The sequence below is a fragment of the Choloepus didactylus genome, chromosome 22 (assembly GCF_015220235.1).
Source record: "Choloepus didactylus isolate mChoDid1 chromosome 22, mChoDid1.pri, whole genome shotgun sequence".
NCBI classification, from domain to species: Eukaryota; Metazoa; Chordata; class Mammalia; order Pilosa; family Megalonychidae; genus Choloepus; species Choloepus didactylus.
Window position 1 is genome coordinate 40,580,632 of NC_051328.1, and position 15,939 is coordinate 40,596,570.

General features: G+C 60.0%; 1 protein-coding gene across 9 annotated transcripts in view; it reads left to right on the forward strand.

The window, feature by feature from the left end:
• The window catches only part of GSE1 (Gse1 coiled-coil protein), a 252,123-nt gene that overhangs the window by 231,747 nt on the left and 4,437 nt on the right, over positions 1-15,939 (forward strand). For 6 of the 9 annotated variants that reach the window (XM_037816088.1, XM_037816084.1, XM_037816082.1 and 3 more), the window contains 12 exons: positions 2,445-2,620; positions 2,945-3,142; positions 3,844-4,035; positions 4,523-4,821; positions 5,367-5,691; positions 7,533-8,146; positions 9,192-9,304; positions 9,590-9,860; positions 11,099-11,212; positions 12,087-12,458; positions 13,955-14,242; positions 15,269-15,372. In XM_037816088.1, the coding sequence (XP_037672016.1) occupies positions 2,445-2,620; positions 2,945-3,142; positions 3,844-4,035; positions 4,523-4,821; positions 5,367-5,691; positions 7,533-8,146; positions 9,192-9,304; positions 9,590-9,860; positions 11,099-11,212; positions 12,087-12,458; positions 13,955-14,242; positions 15,269-15,372 (3,066 nt within the window). The remainder of the gene's footprint in view (positions 1-2,444; positions 2,621-2,944; positions 3,143-3,843; positions 4,036-4,522; positions 4,822-5,366; positions 5,692-7,532; positions 8,147-9,191; positions 9,305-9,589; positions 9,861-11,098; positions 11,213-12,086; positions 12,459-13,954; positions 14,243-15,268; positions 15,373-15,939) is intronic. The other 3 variants (XM_037816081.1, XM_037816080.1, XM_037816085.1) reach the window with 3 other exon arrangements.

Here is a 15,939-nt window from a genome sequence, read left to right on the forward strand (position 1 = left end):
TCCGGCCTGGCTGGTGGAAGCTTCTCTGGTCACAGATCTTCCTCCTTCCCGCCGGCCTCTGTCACGGCCACAGCTGTGCTAGCGGCCACTGCTCAGTGAGTAGGACACTGCCCGCAGGTGCCGAGGTGCCTCGGGATGGCTGGCCGAGCCTCCCGGGGTGTCCTGGATTGGGGGCTGCCACCCTCCCCTCCCCATTTCCCCCTGCAGCCCCCCTGCCGAGCCCCAGCCCTGCTGGCCCAGTTCCCAGGAGCCTGTCTGCACTTGGCCGGCTGCGGCCAGACAATCAGCGCCAAGGGCGGGCCCCCGGGCCCTTTCCCCCATCGTGTCTGTCCCCAGTTGGGCCCGGAAGACGCCATCTGGCCCAGCCGCCTTGAAGCAGGGCTTTGTCCCGGCTGAGGGGAGATGTGGGTTTCTGGGGACAGCTCCGAGCTGGGGAGGGTGGGCCCAGCAGGCTGCTCCTGTGTGGCCAGGGCCTGCCTGGGATCCCTTTGCTGGGTTGCTCTGCCGTTTGGTTCAGCAAACAGTGCCAGAAGCATGTCGGAGCAGGTGCTTGGCTGGTTCACTGGGAGCCTGGCCCAGGAGGCTGTGCTGGGGGCTGTCGGGGTGGCCATGGGCCCCGTGGCTGCTGTCTCGGTCCTGCCCCAACCCAGAGGGGCAGCCCTGCCCAGCGCTGGCAGGTGTAGAGGCCGTTTCCCGTCTGCCTTGGGCAGGTGGTGCTCAGCGGGTGCGGAGGCCTAGCCGAGCGTGCCCACTTGTCCTGGCCGCCCGGTGCCAGGCAGGGCTTGCAGGGCTTTGGTGTAAGGAAGGGTCCAGGGGCTCTGGCTCCCACAGATGGCGGCGTGGGGCAGCAGTGGTGCGAGCTTGCTGGTGCACCGGTGTGACCCCCCACCCCCACCATCTCTGTCTGTGTAGTCGCCCCACTGCACTGTAACCCGGGGCATGTTTGACAGATGGGGAAACCGAGGCACTAGGCAGTTAGGGAGCTTGTCCAGGACCTCGTCTCCAAGAGCCACACAGGAGAGCAGCTGCCTGTAAGGCAGGTAGGGAAAAGACTGGGGCCACCAGGAAGCGGAAGTTCTGGGTGCGTGTCCAGGCTCATGTGTGTGCCCCTCAACACGCCCGCGCCGCGAGCTGGGTGGCGACCCGGCGGGGCCTGGCCCTGCGCGAGGGGCTGCTGAGTTTGCGGGAAGGGAACAGGCACTGCTGGTTGGGGCTCACGCTCACTGCCCACCTCCTCCGGTGACCTCTGCTCACGCCCAGCGAGGGGCTGCACGCGAGAGATGCGGCCACGGCGGCCCCTCCAGCTGCCACCACACCGCCCCGTTCATTTCTGCCACGTGTTGGGGGGTGTCACCACCAGCTCCCTCACCCACCCAGTCAGACAGACGGAATGGAGGGGACAGGAAATGGGGTGGGGGCAGGGTCCAGGAAAGTCAACGCCCCCTCTCCCGCCCACTGACCCCCTTGTTTCAGGGCGTCTGGCGTCTTGTGGTGGGTGGCATTGGGGTGGGTGGGTGTGGGTTTGTGTCCCAAGGTGGCCACTTCTTTCTCTGAGCCCCATTTGCTCGTTGGGGTTGGAAGTGCCGAGCCCGACCCCGAGGAAAACCATGAGACGCCGGCCGGCGGCCGTGACATGTCCCTCAGGGTAGGCACGGGCTTTGTTCTCATCTTCAGAAGGGCCCCCCGATGGGTCCAGGGCTAGGCCCGTGGTGCTTACTCCCTGCCCCTGGCTTCACGGTGCCTCTGCGGTCACGTAAATGACAAGGAGTCTGAGCCTGCTTGGGGGTCTCTGTCCCTTTTCCCCAGAGCTGCACACACAGGTGACGTGGACCTGCTCCCGACTGGGTCCCAGGCGTGCTCTCTCTGCAGGACCCCAGCCCCTGGGGCTCCTCCCAGGGCCCTGTCTCTGTGGGCCCAGCAGATGCTCAGCCACTGGGGGACGCCCGTGTACCTAGTGAGTGGGCAGGGGTCTTCAGGGGGCTCTTGTGCCCTGCCATGCACAGAGCTTTCCCCAGGCCCCGTGCTGGGATTTGGACCTGGAGGAACCCTGTGTGAAGCCCACTGGGAGGGATGTGGTGCTTATGGGGGCAGGGGCACCCCTCCTGCATGCAGGGTCCCGCTGTGTGCAGGTGTTCTGGGGGCCCTCGCAACACTGGGAGGAAGGTTCCGGGCTGTTGCGTTGCCCAGGATGTGGGGAGGAGTGGCCCCGCCCGACGAGGGCTGGGGTATCCAGGCCTGAGCCACCATCTTTGCCTCCAGTGCCACCTCCACTGCCCGACTAGGGAGAAGACCTCAAGGGAATGCCGTTTCTAGAATGTGCTCCAGACCCTTCCTAGAGTCTGGAGGGAGGCCTGGCTGGCCCGTTCACGGTGGCCTGAGCCCCTGTGCTGTAGGCATCCCCTCCTAGGCCCCCCAGCCCTGACCAGCCCTGCTCTCTCCCCCAGCAGGATGCCGGCTCCCGGGGCGGCAGCAGTGGTCGGGAGCGCCTCATCGTGGAGCCCCCGCTGCCTCAGGAGAAAGCGGGGGGCCCGGCCATCCCCTCTCACCTGCTCAGCACCCCCTACCCCTTCGGGATTGCCCCCAGCTCAGTGGTGCAGGACTCCCGCTTCCCCCCACTGAAGTGAGTTTGCTGGTGGAGGGGCTTGGGGAGGAGGGCGGGGCTGGGTGGGTGCCTGGGGTCTCCTGCAGGTGAGGCCACCCCTGCCCACTCTGCACTGGTGGCTCTCCAGGCCCTGCACCCTGCTCATGGTTGGGTGCCAGGGCCAGCGGCTGCCCACCTCTGCCAGGGCCGGTGCCTCAAGCAGAGGCAGGAGCTGGGCCCTGGACTAGTCCATTCTCCCCTCCCCACCCCACACCCAGATCTCCCCCAGACTCGTTCCCCACCCCTGCTGGGGGAGGGGCTGCGGGAGGCCACGGGGCCCTGCTCACCCTCCCCTGCCTGCAGCCTCCAGCGGCCCGTCCACCACGTGGTGCCGCCCAGCTCCGTGGCCGAGGATTACCTGCGGAGCTTCCGGCCCTACCACACTGCCGAGGACCTCCGGATGTCCTCTCTCCCGCCCCTCGGCCTGGACCCAGCCACCGCCGCCGCCTACTACCACCCCAGCTACCTGGCACCACACCCCTTCCCACACCCGGCCTTCCGGTGAGCACCCCCACACCTGGACTGGTGGCCCCCAGGCTCCCCCAGCCATCCCCTCTGTTCCCCATACGTCCAGATCAGCCTGGCTTTTGGGTGGGGGTCCGGGAGCAGCCCCCACCCGGCCCTATCCCCTAGTACAGCCCCCACAGTTCCCCGTGTCACTGGTCCCCAGCATGGATGGCTGTCAGGAGTGGAGAGTGTGGTTGGTGAGTGGGCGAGGGACTCTGGCTGCGTGACTTAGTTCTGCGCCTCCTGCTCAGACTCCAAATCTTGAGATGGAGAAATTAGGCTCCCCGAGAGCTGTCTGCAGGGAGTAATTTTACGGAAGCCCCAGTGGGGAGGTGCATACCACGTAGTTCTCTGTGTAGCAGCTCGGCGGTCTGCGGTCTGGATGCCGGCTGCCCTCCCGGGGTGGGGGGGGCCCGAGCCCCAGAAGGGCCTCTCCTAGGCCACTTGGCCGTGGTCTGCTGAGCTGAGGGGCTTGGCGGGCAGGGCTAGATCCTGCTGCGGTGGCCTCTGGTCCGTCAGGCTTGGGGGCTGGTAGCGGACGTGGCCTTTATCCACGGGGCCTTGGGGGATACCCACGAGGCCATTTCACCACATCAAGCATGCTCGGGTGGATCCACACACCTGGCCAGGTGTACCTGTGGGGGCCAGACCTGCTGGTTCAACCTTGGTGCTCACTGGCCTGCTGTGTCCCCCAGGATGGAGGACTCCTACTGCCTGTCGGCCCTGCGGTCCCCCTTCTACCCCATCCCCGCTCCCGGCTCCCTGCCCCCGCTGCACCCGTCGGCCATGCACCTGCACCTCTCCGGGGTCCGCTACCCCCCCGAGCTGTCCCACTCGTCGCTGGCGGCACTGCACTCGGAGCGGATGTCCAGCCTCAGCGCAGAGAGGTGAGCCAGGCCGGGGTGGGCGACCCCTCCTGCCCGGAGGCACGGCCGAGCCAGGCCAGGCTGCCCACAGCTGCCTCGGCCCCGTTGCGTGCGACCAGGGCAGGCTCTTGTGCCACGCCGCTCAGCTCCTGCACCTGCACGGGGGGCCCGGGGTCTGTGCTCCGGGCGCGTCAGCAGCACCCAGGTCAGCTGTTGTTGTCACCGAGTCGTCAGTCCTCTGAAGTCAGCCAGCTTAAGGGGATTCCGGAGCTGCTGAGGTGATGGGAGTGCGGCTTTTGGTTTTATGGACTTTGGGTTCCTTAGTGCAGAAGTAAAAGGAAGGAGAACTTTGCTCATTCCTATCACAACTCGGCAAGAATGTCTTTCTCGTGCGCCAGGCTCGGGCGATGGTGCTGCCCGCTCGCTCTGGGAACTCTCTAGTGGAGTGGCCTTGAGCCCCCGCTCACCGCAGCACCCCCTGACCTCCCTGCTCCTCCTCCGCCCGCAGGCTGCAGATGGACGAGGAGCTGAGGCGGGAGCGTGAGCGGGAAGCTGACCGTGAGCGGGAGAAGGAGCGCGAGCGGGAGCGGGAGAAGGAGCGGGAGAAGGAGCTGGAGCGGGAGCGGGAGAAGGAGCGGGAGCGGGAGAAGGAGCGCCAGCGGGAGCAGCGGGCCCGCGAGAAGGAGCTGCTGGCCGCCAAGGCCCTGGAGCCCCCGTTCCTGCCGGTGGCCGAGCTGCACGGGCTGCGGGGCCATGCCACGGAGGAGCGGGCAAAGCCCTCGGAGCAGCTGACCCCAACCCGAGCAGGTACCGGGTGGCCCGGCGGCAGTTGGGGGCAGGTGGGGGCAGGCATGCCCTTTCTCAGGGCAGGAGCAGCCACAGAAGCCCCGAGTCTGGAGCGATGCCAGCGTGTGCTGTGTAAACACTCTCGGCGGTGGCCAGTTTCAAGCCACCAGCTGGTGTCGCTGAGCAGGGTTGCAGAGAGACACAGAAGGGTGCCCTCGGTCTACTCCGCCAGGCGGGTGCACTGGGCCCCGGGGACCCAAGGACACGAGCTGAAGGAAAGCGTAGGAGTCAGGACACCAGGGTTGAGTGGTGTTTACCTCTGTCCCATTCTGAGTTGCTGATACTGGTTGTGAACAACCACGGGCTTACACAGTTGCTAGAGATTCAGTCTGTTTAGGGGAGCCAGCGTGAGCTGCTCCAGCACCCCACTGGCTTAGGGGGGAGTCGAGCAGCCATCAGCCAGCACAGTGCCGCCATCCCAGGCCCTTTGGCTGCCGTGGCTCTGCGGGAGGACCCTCGGAAGGGGCTGAGCTGGGCACGGGCTATGATGGCCTTTCTCCCCACAGAGAAGCTGAAGGACCCAGGCCTGCAAGCGCCCAAGCCCCTGCCGCACCCCTTGCACCCCGTGCCTGCCCCCCACCACGCCGTGCCCGGCGTCATCTCCAGCCACGGCCTCTTCCCGCTGCCCGGCAGCGGTGCCGCCACGGCCCTGCTCATCCAGCGCACCAACGAGGAGGAGAAGTGGCTGGCGCGGCAGCGGCGCCTGCGGCAGGAGAAGGAGGACCGGCAGTCGCAGGTGTCCGAGTTCCGGCAGCAGGTGCTGGAGCAGCACCTGGACATGGGCCGGCCCCCGGTGCCGGGGGAGGCGGAGCACCGGCCTGAGAGCGCCAGGTGGGCAGGGAACCGCTTGTGACCAGCCACCGCCCTGCTGAGCCCGGACCTTCGTGGCACTGCAGGGTGTAGGGGAGGAGTTACTGATCAGTGTGTCCTGTCCTTCCTCCTTTGCTTTCCAGCCTGGACTTCATATTTTTAATGGGAAAGGCTGCTGTGTTTTTTTTTAGTTTGTTTTTTTTAATATGAGGCTTTACCGCTTTAGTGAGAACACACCCTTTTCCCAGCCCCACTGTCAGTGAAGTCCCGGGACCCCTGGCTGCCAGCGCCAGCCAAGGCCAGGGGCGGCTGTGGTCTGAGGGGGCCAGGCTGGGCCTCGCGGGTGCTCTGGGCCCACCTCCATGATTGAGGGGCCCTGCTCCTCCTCGGGGCACAGGAGGTGGGCAGGCAGCTTTCTGAGCGCCTTCCCGGCTCTGCGTGTCCCAGGTTGAGCCCACTCGGGAGCTGGAGTGGAGGCGCTGCAGTTTTCTCTCTTCAGCTCTTTGGCTGCCCGGCTTCCGCGGTGGTGGGGGGCAGCGAAGGGTCTAGCATAGCTCATCAGCTGTGTTGGAGCAACTGGAGCCCCGGCCCTGGTGGCTGGGACCCCTAGCCCTGGCCTGCAGTCTCCCCTCCTCTCCCCCACAGCCCGATGGGCTCTGGGCTGGGCCAGCTCCCACTGCAGTCGGCGCAAGGCGGCCTCTGCCCTGAGCTGTGGGCCCAGGGTCTGGGTGGGGCAGGGTCCCCAGGCTGCTGGCCGGCTCCCCGTGCACTCCCCCAGCAACGTGAGCCTGGAGCTCTTCTGACAGGGAGTTGCTGGGTTCTGTTGAACTTGGTTTATGAAACATTTGTGCTGCTGACGGGTTTGACTCCTTTAATGTTTACTCAAGAAGAAACAGCTTGTTGACACAGCTCCCTCACATCCTCTGCTCACCCCAAGGTGTGGCGGTGGCAGTGGGTTCCTTGCCCAGCGTTGAGGTTGGGGGTGACCAGGAGAGGCCTGTGTGGCCCTGGTTCACTGCACTCCCCAGCCATGGGGAGGGGCCTCAGAGCTAGGCCCCCTTCCTGCCGTGTCCCTGGGGCCAGGGGCACACCCAGATGCCTCCCTTAGAAACAGCGGTACATTTTGGAAAAACCATCCAAGTAGACTTATAAATCGTATCTCACTTTAAGTTCATGGGAGAAACACATCCCTTAGTGTGGAAAGAGCTTCTCCACTAATGGAAGAGCCCTTGGCCTCAGTGATCCCTGGGTGAACGTGGGGTCCCCTCAGCCTCTGCGGACAGGAAGCTGAGCTCTCGTGAGCTCAGCTGGTCTCCTCCTAGTCACACCCTGGCTGGAATTGGAGGCCCTGGGGTCACTGCAGTTCTGGTGGGGGCCACTGGGTGTCAGCCCACCCTGGCTGTAAGGATCTCTGGAAGTGGCTTTGGGCCGGGCAGACACTGGAAGCTTCTCGGCCGGCCACCATCCAGCTTATTCCCTTTGTGGGCGACAAGTTCCCCATAGGAAAAAAGGGTGTTGGTCCGTCCCCATGTGAACCTGCGAAAGCTTTAGGGAGCAGCGGGGTCATGTTCGAGAAACTGGTAGAAAGTCGGGTCTGGCCTGTGGCTGGCTGGGTGCCCTCAGGAGCTGGCTCTGAGCCTCCGTGTCCAGCTCCCCAAAGTGGACCTGTGGACACCTGCCTTGGATGTGAGAGCCCAGCACGTGGGTGGGGAATAGCAGCCGGCTTCTCCCCCTCGTGACCCTCCAGCTCTCCCAAGTCTCCCACTCGGGACCATCACAGAGGCTGGCTCTGGCCCATGGCTGGCTGGCAGTCTGAAAGTGCCTCCTCCCTTGTCTGACGGGTCACTCTGCTCACTTCCCAGGCCAGGACCAAACCGTCACGAGCCAGGCAGCCGAGACCCTGCGCAGCACTTTGGTGGGCCCCCACCCCTCATCTCGCCCAAACCCCAGCACCCAGCCATGCCCACCACCCTCTGGAACCCAGTGTCTCTGATGGACAGTGCCCTGGAGACCCGGCGGGCCCCAGAGAGCCACACTCTGCACAGCCACCCGGTCCCATTCGAGCCGAGCCGCCAAGCCGCTGTTCCACTGGTGAAGGTGGAGCGGGTCTACTGCCCAGAGAAGGCAGAGGAGGGGACCCGGAAGCGTGAGGCTGCCCCCCTGGACAAGTACCAGCCGCCACCGCGGGAGGTGGGAAGCCTCGAGCACCAGGCCTTCCCTCATGGGCCTGTCCCCTTCCTCACCGAGTTCGAGAAGTCCGCCCCAGCCGTACTGGGCCCGCCACGCACCTCCCTCACCCAGGCAGCCCCCTTTGCGGAGCTCAGCGGGCCCCTGAAGCCAGGCTCACCCTACCGGCACGCGGTTCCCCGGGTCCCCGACCCCACCTACATCTACGACGAGTTCCTACAGCAGCGCCGGAAGCTGGTCAGCAAGCTGGACCTAGAGGAGCGCCGGCGACGGGAGGCCCAGGAGAAAGGTCCGTGCCCCCTGGGCAGCACCCCCATCGGCCATGGTTTGCCCAGGGCTGGCTGGTCCCTTCTCCCATTCGTGCTTCTCTGAGATGAGACAGGAGGGAAAGCAGCTCTGGGTTTCCACACGCTGCAGGCTGTGGGCTCACTGGCCGCTGCGTAGCCGTTTGACACCCTGTCAGGGACAGGCCCTGGGCCCTGTGCCCAGCCTGCTGCCGTGCAAATCGTCCTGAAAGGCCAAATCAAAGCCTGTCTGTAAAGACGGCTCCTCCGACAAGCACGATTAATAAATGAACAAAAACTAGTAAGATGGCTTTAAATATTGATAGGGCAGCATAACTGGGGAGGGGGCTGGCAGCAGAGTGGGCCTGGCCGGTGAGAGCTCCTGGTCTGGGCCACCATCATAAATTGCAGGGAGGTAAGGAGATGGCAGCTGGCACTCCCCGAGATGGGGGAGGCTTTGCTTTCCGCTCCTGCTGCGGTGAGCAGGCCCAGGTGGGAGAGTGGCCATCTCCACCTGCATCCCGGTGTGGCCAGTGGAGACAAGGGCTCATTCCCCAGCTGAGGAACTTGGGGGGCTCCGGGCCAGCTACCTTTTCTCCAGCTGGGTTCCCAGGACTCTGATCCTCTTGACAGTTGAATTCAGCCCCCAGCTAACCAGAAGCCTGAAATGGCGCAGAAGCTGGGTGTGGGATGAGGTTTCCCAGCCTTGATCTGGGCTCGGTTTCTCCCCCCGACCTTGTAGGGAAGGGGTAAGGCGCCCCCAAGAGCAGGTTCTGGTCTGGTTCTGTGCGGGACAGGCCTCTGAGGGCCAGGGGACCTGGGAGTGCCTGTCCCCTCCTGGTAACGAAAACAGATGGCCGGAGGTCAGAGGGGACCTGGGCACAGTGCGGCCTTGGGTTGTCATGGACATGCACCGGGCTGTCAGCCCAGGGAATCCTGTAGCCCACCCACCTATCACTGAAAGCCCCGGGGGCTGGGGCCTGGTTCTACCTGGGTGCAGCCCGATGGGGTGGGCTGCCCGTGGAGCACTGACCTCATTTCTGCTGCCAGGATACTTCTATGACCTGGATGACTCATATGACGAAAGTGACGAGGAAGAGGTCAGGGCCCATCTCCGCTGCGTGGCCGAGCAGCCGCCCCTCAAACTGGACACGTCCTCAGAGGTACCTGGGCTCTAGTCGCCACTCAGCCCCCGGATGGCACATGTTGGGCTGGGTTCTGGGCTCCAGAGGTTCTGGCACTGTCCGTCCTGCCCCACCATCCTCCAGACCCCATCTGTGTGCATGCCAGATGGTTTGCACCCCCTCCCCGATGCCCTGCACAAAGTCAGCCGAGAGCGGTGGGCACCACCCGCAGGCTCGGAGGGTCCCAGGAGAGGGCTTCCTGGGACAGTGGCAGCATCTCATGGTCGTTGGTGCCAAACTAGTTTGTTTTCTTTCCCAATGCAGAAGCTAGAGTTTTTGCAACTTTTTGGCTTGACCACCCAACAGCAGAAGGAGGAGTTGCTGACCCAGAAGCGGAGGAAGAGGCGGCGGATGCTGAGGGAGAGGAGCCCATCGCCCCCCACGCTGCAGAGCAAGCGGCAGACACCTTCGCCGAGGTTGGCTCTGTCCACCCGGTACAGCCCCGATGAGATGAACGACAGCCCCAACTTCGAGGAGAAGAAGAAGTTCCTGATCGCCTTCAGCCTGACTCACGTCAGCGCCGAGAAGAGGAGAGGTAGGGCTCCACAGGCGGCAGAGGTGGGGAGCTTCCGGACAGCGGGCGGGGTCTGGCCGTGCTACAGCCCCTCGGCTCTCCGGGGAGCCAGCACCTCTGCATCTCACACCCATCCCAGCGCCTCTGCCTTCTTACTTCTCCCCACCTGCAGTTCTGGGCCCTTCTCTTTTGCTCTGTCTTGGGTGGAGACCAAGCCTCGATAAGGCTCATCCTCGGTGTGGGGCGCACATCACTGGCCAGTGCCCTGGTGCCCTGCAGGTGAGGCCTTTGTGCCAGGGCTCCGGCAACCCCACTCAGGCAGGAGGCAGCAATGACGCCCTCCTGTCTGGGGTCTCCAGTGTGCTGTGCAGACGGGGCCAGCTGCTTGTGAGGTCTACAACTGCCAGCAGAGCCAGCACTGTTGGGAGGTGCTTCCGGATCGCTCTGGCCCCCAGACCACATCCTTGGGCAGGTGCCGTGGTGCAGCCTACGCGCTTGCCGGGGTTTCAGCTTCCCTTTCTGCCGCCGACACTGGCTCACGTGTGAGCTGGGCAAGGTTAGATGTGCTTGTCTGCATCCAGGTTCCCACACAGGCACTTGCCTTCAGGAAGAAAGCCAAGAGAGAAGCACAGTGCTTCTGGGTCATTATTTCATTGTTAGGATGTAGAAAAGTTTACTTTTTGTGTTTAACCAGTGAGCTGCGAGTTTTCACTTTACTTTGAAGGGATAGCAATGTGTGTGTTGCCAGCGCAGAGCCCTGGAACTATGTCTAGTTTTGTTTCCTAGAGAGCAGCAACGAGGGCAGCCGGGCAGCTTTGGTCTAGCATTGGAAGGAAGTGCCGCTGGGGCAGACATCTCGGGGTCTGTGCTCCTACAGACTGCAGAGCGCGCAGGGCTGAGCGTCAGCTGGAGGTCATGAGGGGGCATGTGCAGATTGTTTTGGTCTTCTCCTTGGGTTGGGGCCTGCTTTGTGTCTTGGATGAGAACACATCCTCAGGAGTCACCCATTATTTCAGGAGGCCGTCATTGCTTGCACATGGATGTTTTTGGAATACATCAAAAATGCTAAGTAGTACCAGCTGAGAAATGTAGACACACTCAACAGGGAAGATTTCTTCTGTCCCCATGGCACTTGCTTTGTATTTTTCTTGCTTTAATGTACTTGCTACTGCCAGTCGTGGCTTGGCCTGAATCCCACTTTCCTTCCCTCTCAAAAATGGTGCAACTGCCTCGTTAACCTCGGGCTGCTTTTCTCATAGACAAAGAGAAACTTGTTGAAATGCTCCGTGCCATGAAGCAGAAGATGCTGCCAGCAGCCAGGGCAGACCCACTGACAAACCCTCCGAGGGACAGTCCTGCTGTCTCCCTGAGCGGTAAGGCGCAGGGCCGGGAGGACAGCCCCTCAGCCCGCCACCGGGGTCGGTGGCAACCGCTCGAGGTTCCAGAATAAGTGGCTCCTCTTCTTCGACTGGAATGTTGATCCTGGAAAGTCTTTCTCTCCATCCTTTCCGTAATACATTTTCAGTTTTCTGCACAGTTGTGACGACACTTCTCAGGAAGGAGCACTAGAACTTGAAGTCGGAGCTCAGAGAGTGAAGGGGGAGGGTGTTGTTTCCTGGTCATGGAGGCCATCTGGTCCTGGCGCTCTGCAGTGCTGTCAGGTGGTATCAGCCAGACTGGACCCTTGTCCTTCGTGGTTGTGAGCAGAGCCGCTGTGGACGCTCCGTCTCAGGAAGGACACTGCTGTCACGGTCTTCCTGGCCTCTGCTCTTCCTTTCCTGCCTCCCCACATTTGGCTCTTGCCTGTTCTCCTTCCGGGCCTTTCCACGCCTACTTTCGTACCTTCTCATTTTTCTCCAGTCTTGTTTGCACTCCTTGCCCTGCTGAATGGAGCAGGAAATCTCTTGTGCAACCTCTTATCTCCTAATGCGGTCTTTCTTGGTCAGGGGGAGCTCAGTAACTTTGGCCCCTACTTTGCCCTGAAGCAACTTGCTCTTTTGCCTTCAGGTTTTTTTCCTTCCCAGGTGCCTTCCTGAGGCCCTTTTAAGGATGGACTTGCTGCCAAATGCTCTTTGAACCATAAAAATGTTTACCAACATTTAATTCAGTATCACCCAAGTCTTGGTTCTTGTACTGGGGTCTTTATTAAATCTAAGCTCTTACGGATCAGGGTCCACATGCCAAACACTCAGCCTGTTCTCTAACCTGCAGCTCTTAACATTCTCCCTCGCTTTCTGTTTTTAAAAGAACCAGCCACACAGCAAGCCTCCCTGGATGTGGCTAAGCCTGTTGGAATTGCTGCCTCTTTGTCTGATGTCCCAAAGGCCATGGAACCTGGGAGACTGGAACAGCTCCGGCCCCAGGAGCTCTCTGGAGTTCAGGAGCCAGCTCCTGCCAGTGGCGAGAAGGCCAGGCCAAGCGAGGCCCCCGGGAGCAAGAAGGCCCTGAGCATGCTCCGTTACATCCGGGGCCCCGCGCCCAAGGACGTGCCCGTGCCGTTGTCTCACAGCATCAACGGGAAGAGCCAGCCCTGGGAGCCCTTCCTGGCGGAGGAATTCGCACATCAGTTCCACGAGTCGGTGCTGCAGTCCACCCAGAAGGCCCTGCAGAAGCACAAAGGTAACGTGCTCCCCTCCTGCTCTGTGTGGACTGAGGGGCGGCTGGTTTCCAAGCGCACTGGCAGGTACTCGGCCACAGCCCTGCCCCTCCCCTGGAGCTTGATTACAAGTCTCCCAAGACACCCAGGGTCCTGTGAAAGGCAGATTCTGGCTCAGCAGGGCTGGGTGGGTCGAGGCGCCTGGCTCCTAGCAGGCTCCTGGGTGATGCAGGCCTGCAGGCCACACTCCCAGAAAGTTAGCAAGATGCCTTCCGAGTGGTAGAACCGCATCCTTTTACTAAGGCCCAATCAAGGGACCCTTCTGGCAAATAGGACTCCCCGGGTTCTCCAGGTTTGCATGCACAGCACTGCCCAGGCAGCTCTTGGACCCCCATGTGAGGGTTGGGGTGCTGTGGCTTCCATGTGGCCGAGTCAGACAGGGCAACTCTGGGACATGAGTCCCCAGAATCATTTCCTCTGGAATTTGGGTAGGAATTATTCTGAAGGTTGGGAAATAGGGATTGCTATATTTTATTTCTACTGAATCAAAACTTGAAATTGACTATAAAAGAATCCTCAACAGTTAAATAACTACTGAGCATAAAGTAAGTTTTTACAAATTCTAATAGCCAGAAAATAATTTGTCCAAACCACTTCAAGTTTATAATACTAGAAGCTATAAAAGTGTGACAAATAAGTGAGCATTTTAAATGTAGGTGTGACATGGTTGCATCTTTTTCAAAGGTACTGCTATCCAAAAAGGAGAATATCGTTTGGGCAGTGGTGTTTTTGCGATGATTGAAGGATGACTTCCCAAAACTGTGTGTGTGGGGGGGGGGGGTGATGCTTTATTGGATTTTTATCATGAATTTACTTGGAAGAATCATTCTTCCAGATGGAGATGATTTAAATGGCCCTTCACTGCTGAGGATGGATGACATCAACTGGGATAAAATGCTTTTAGAAACTTAGGAGGGCTGCACTGCACCGTCTCACAGAGGCACCGAGGCCTCATGAACTCGGTTTTCCTATCCTTTGTTTCAGTCCTTTCCTGTTTTTAGAAGTTAAAACAATCAGGGGTCCCTTCCTGCCGTGGTCTTACAGCCTTATGAAAGCACCCGGGGTGTGCTGAGCAGGGCATGCTGTGAAACCAGGCAGGCTCCTTCAAACGCACACCCACACTGCACCGAGGTTCAGAGTGCAGGTCCTTCTGGGACCAGTGTAGCGAGGACCCCAGAATTACCTGCCACAGGATTGTGGCTGGAACCAGCCTGCCACCCCAGAGCCTGCAGGCCTTCCTGGACACTTCCAACTGTTTTTTTTTTTGCTGTGCCTTGACCCACGAGTTTGGTGCAGATCTTGCTATGCTTTGTGTTCTGGTCTGCTGGATCGCTGCAGCCACCTTGAATCTGTTGCCAAAAACGAGGCAAAGCCAGCCCCTTCTCTGCGGTGCCCGTCCCCTCTGCCAACTTAAGGCCCCCCAGTCCTGGGGTGTGACCCTTGCTGTCTCTTTCTCCAGGGAGTGGAGCTGTGCTGTCTGCAGAGCAGAACCACAAGGTTGACACGTCCATCCACTACAACATTCCTGAGCTACAATCCTCCAGCCGGGTCCCTCTGCCCCAGCAGAATGGACAGCAGGAGCCCCCGTCTGCAAGAAAGGGCCCTGCCACCCAGGAGATGGATCAAGACTCAGAAGAGGACGAGGAGGAGGAAGATGGGGAGGAGGAGGAAGAGGAGGAGGAAGCCCCCAGGCAGAAGTGGCAAGGGATTGAGGCAATTTTTGAAGCTTACCAGGAACATATAGAAGGTAAACAGAACAGGCTGGGGGGGTGGGGGGGGGCAGGGGGGTAGGGAGCAGGTGGGTGAGGAAAGCAAGGGCTAAAGCTTAACAGGCCAGTGAGGCGGGACTCCCTCAGCAGCTGGGGGCTGTTTGTAAGTGACAGAACCAGAACTTGGGTGTCTGGACACAGCCAGATACAAACACCAGAAGGTAAATTCTCCCAGTGAGACGTCATCTTTCTTCAGACGTCTTACTGTTTCAGAAAGTGTTCCTCGGGCGTCTGCAGGTGCCCAGGCTTCTTTATATGGCCACTCCTCAAACAAACCTGAGGCTCTTCCCAGTGCAGAAATGGAAGCAGCACACTGCAACTCTGGGTGGCACTTCCTGTCAGTCCTGACGCGTGGAGTCCTGGAAAACTACCTAGTACTTCAGGATTTTTAATCGGTGTTCTTGAGTGGATAATAGACTCTAGTTTTATTGCACTTTATTTTAGCCCCTATAAAAATCAGTCAGGTAGCCTGTTTTTCATTCCCTGAAGCACTTAGTATAAAATCGGGATTTACCCCTGAAGGTCTGAAATCACTCTCCCATCAGAACTAGGCCTGGCATCTTCCAGTGAGGTACAGATTTCATTTTACTACTTCAAGCCATGTTTGTAACTTCTTTTCAAGTCAAGTTTGACAAGTCACATTTTCCATTTTGTGCATATTTTCAACGTTATCAGCATCAAGTTGTCGATAGCATTTTCTCTGCTGTATCAGTGGTTGAGGTCTATTTTATCCCTTATTTAAGGCCACAAATTTATCTGTGTTACTTCTTAATCTGTACCCCTTCAAGTGCCGTTTGGTTGGATTTAAGTTAGTAACAGCCATTGGTGCAGTGAGTACTGTCCAGAGGGATGGGGAGCTTCTGGTCCAAAGGAGAGCGCCTCGCTGACTGTGCTGGAGAAGGGCCAACAGCAGCAAGTGGGCCTGGCTGGTGTCTGGGAAGAGCGGGCAGGGGAGGGGTGGTGAACACTGGCAGAACCCCTTTGTCCCCATCTCCTCTTTGCAGAGCAAAATCTGGAGCGGCAGGTGTTGCAGACACAGTGCAGGTGGCTGGAGGCCCAGCACTACAGCCTCAGCCTGACGGCCGAACAGCTCTCCCACAGCATGGCAGTGAGTCGGGCACTGGGGCTGTGGGTGCAAACCCTCTCCTGGGGGGTGGGTTTCAAGGAAGGCACAGGGCTTTTTTTAATTTTTCAAATTTGGGCTCAAGAGCACCAGGATAGACAAGTTGTAAGGGGAAGTCCTGCTCGTAAAAAATCAGAATGTGTAGTCTTAATGAGAAAAATTACCTGATTTATGCAATACTGATTCTGGGAGGCTGAAGATGCTATTTATATATAGTTCCTTGTGGGGAATGACTTAGTCCCGGTACCAGCATCCCCACGCTGACTGGCCGAGGATGGACCAGGGTTGTCTTGACGGTTTACCAGAGCTGCTGTAGCAAACGCCACATTTGGCTTAAACAACGGGAATTCGCTAGGTCACAGTTTTGAGGTTTTGAGGCTAGAAGTCGTCCAAAATCAAGATAATCTTATGCAAGGCTTGCTTTCTACCTGAATAGTATCATGTGCTGGCTGCTGGCAACCCTTAGCATTCCCTGGCTTATATCCCTGCCTCTTGTCACATGGCAACAGCCTCTTCTTTCTGCTTTTGTGACTGCTGAGTTCTGTGAGGCCT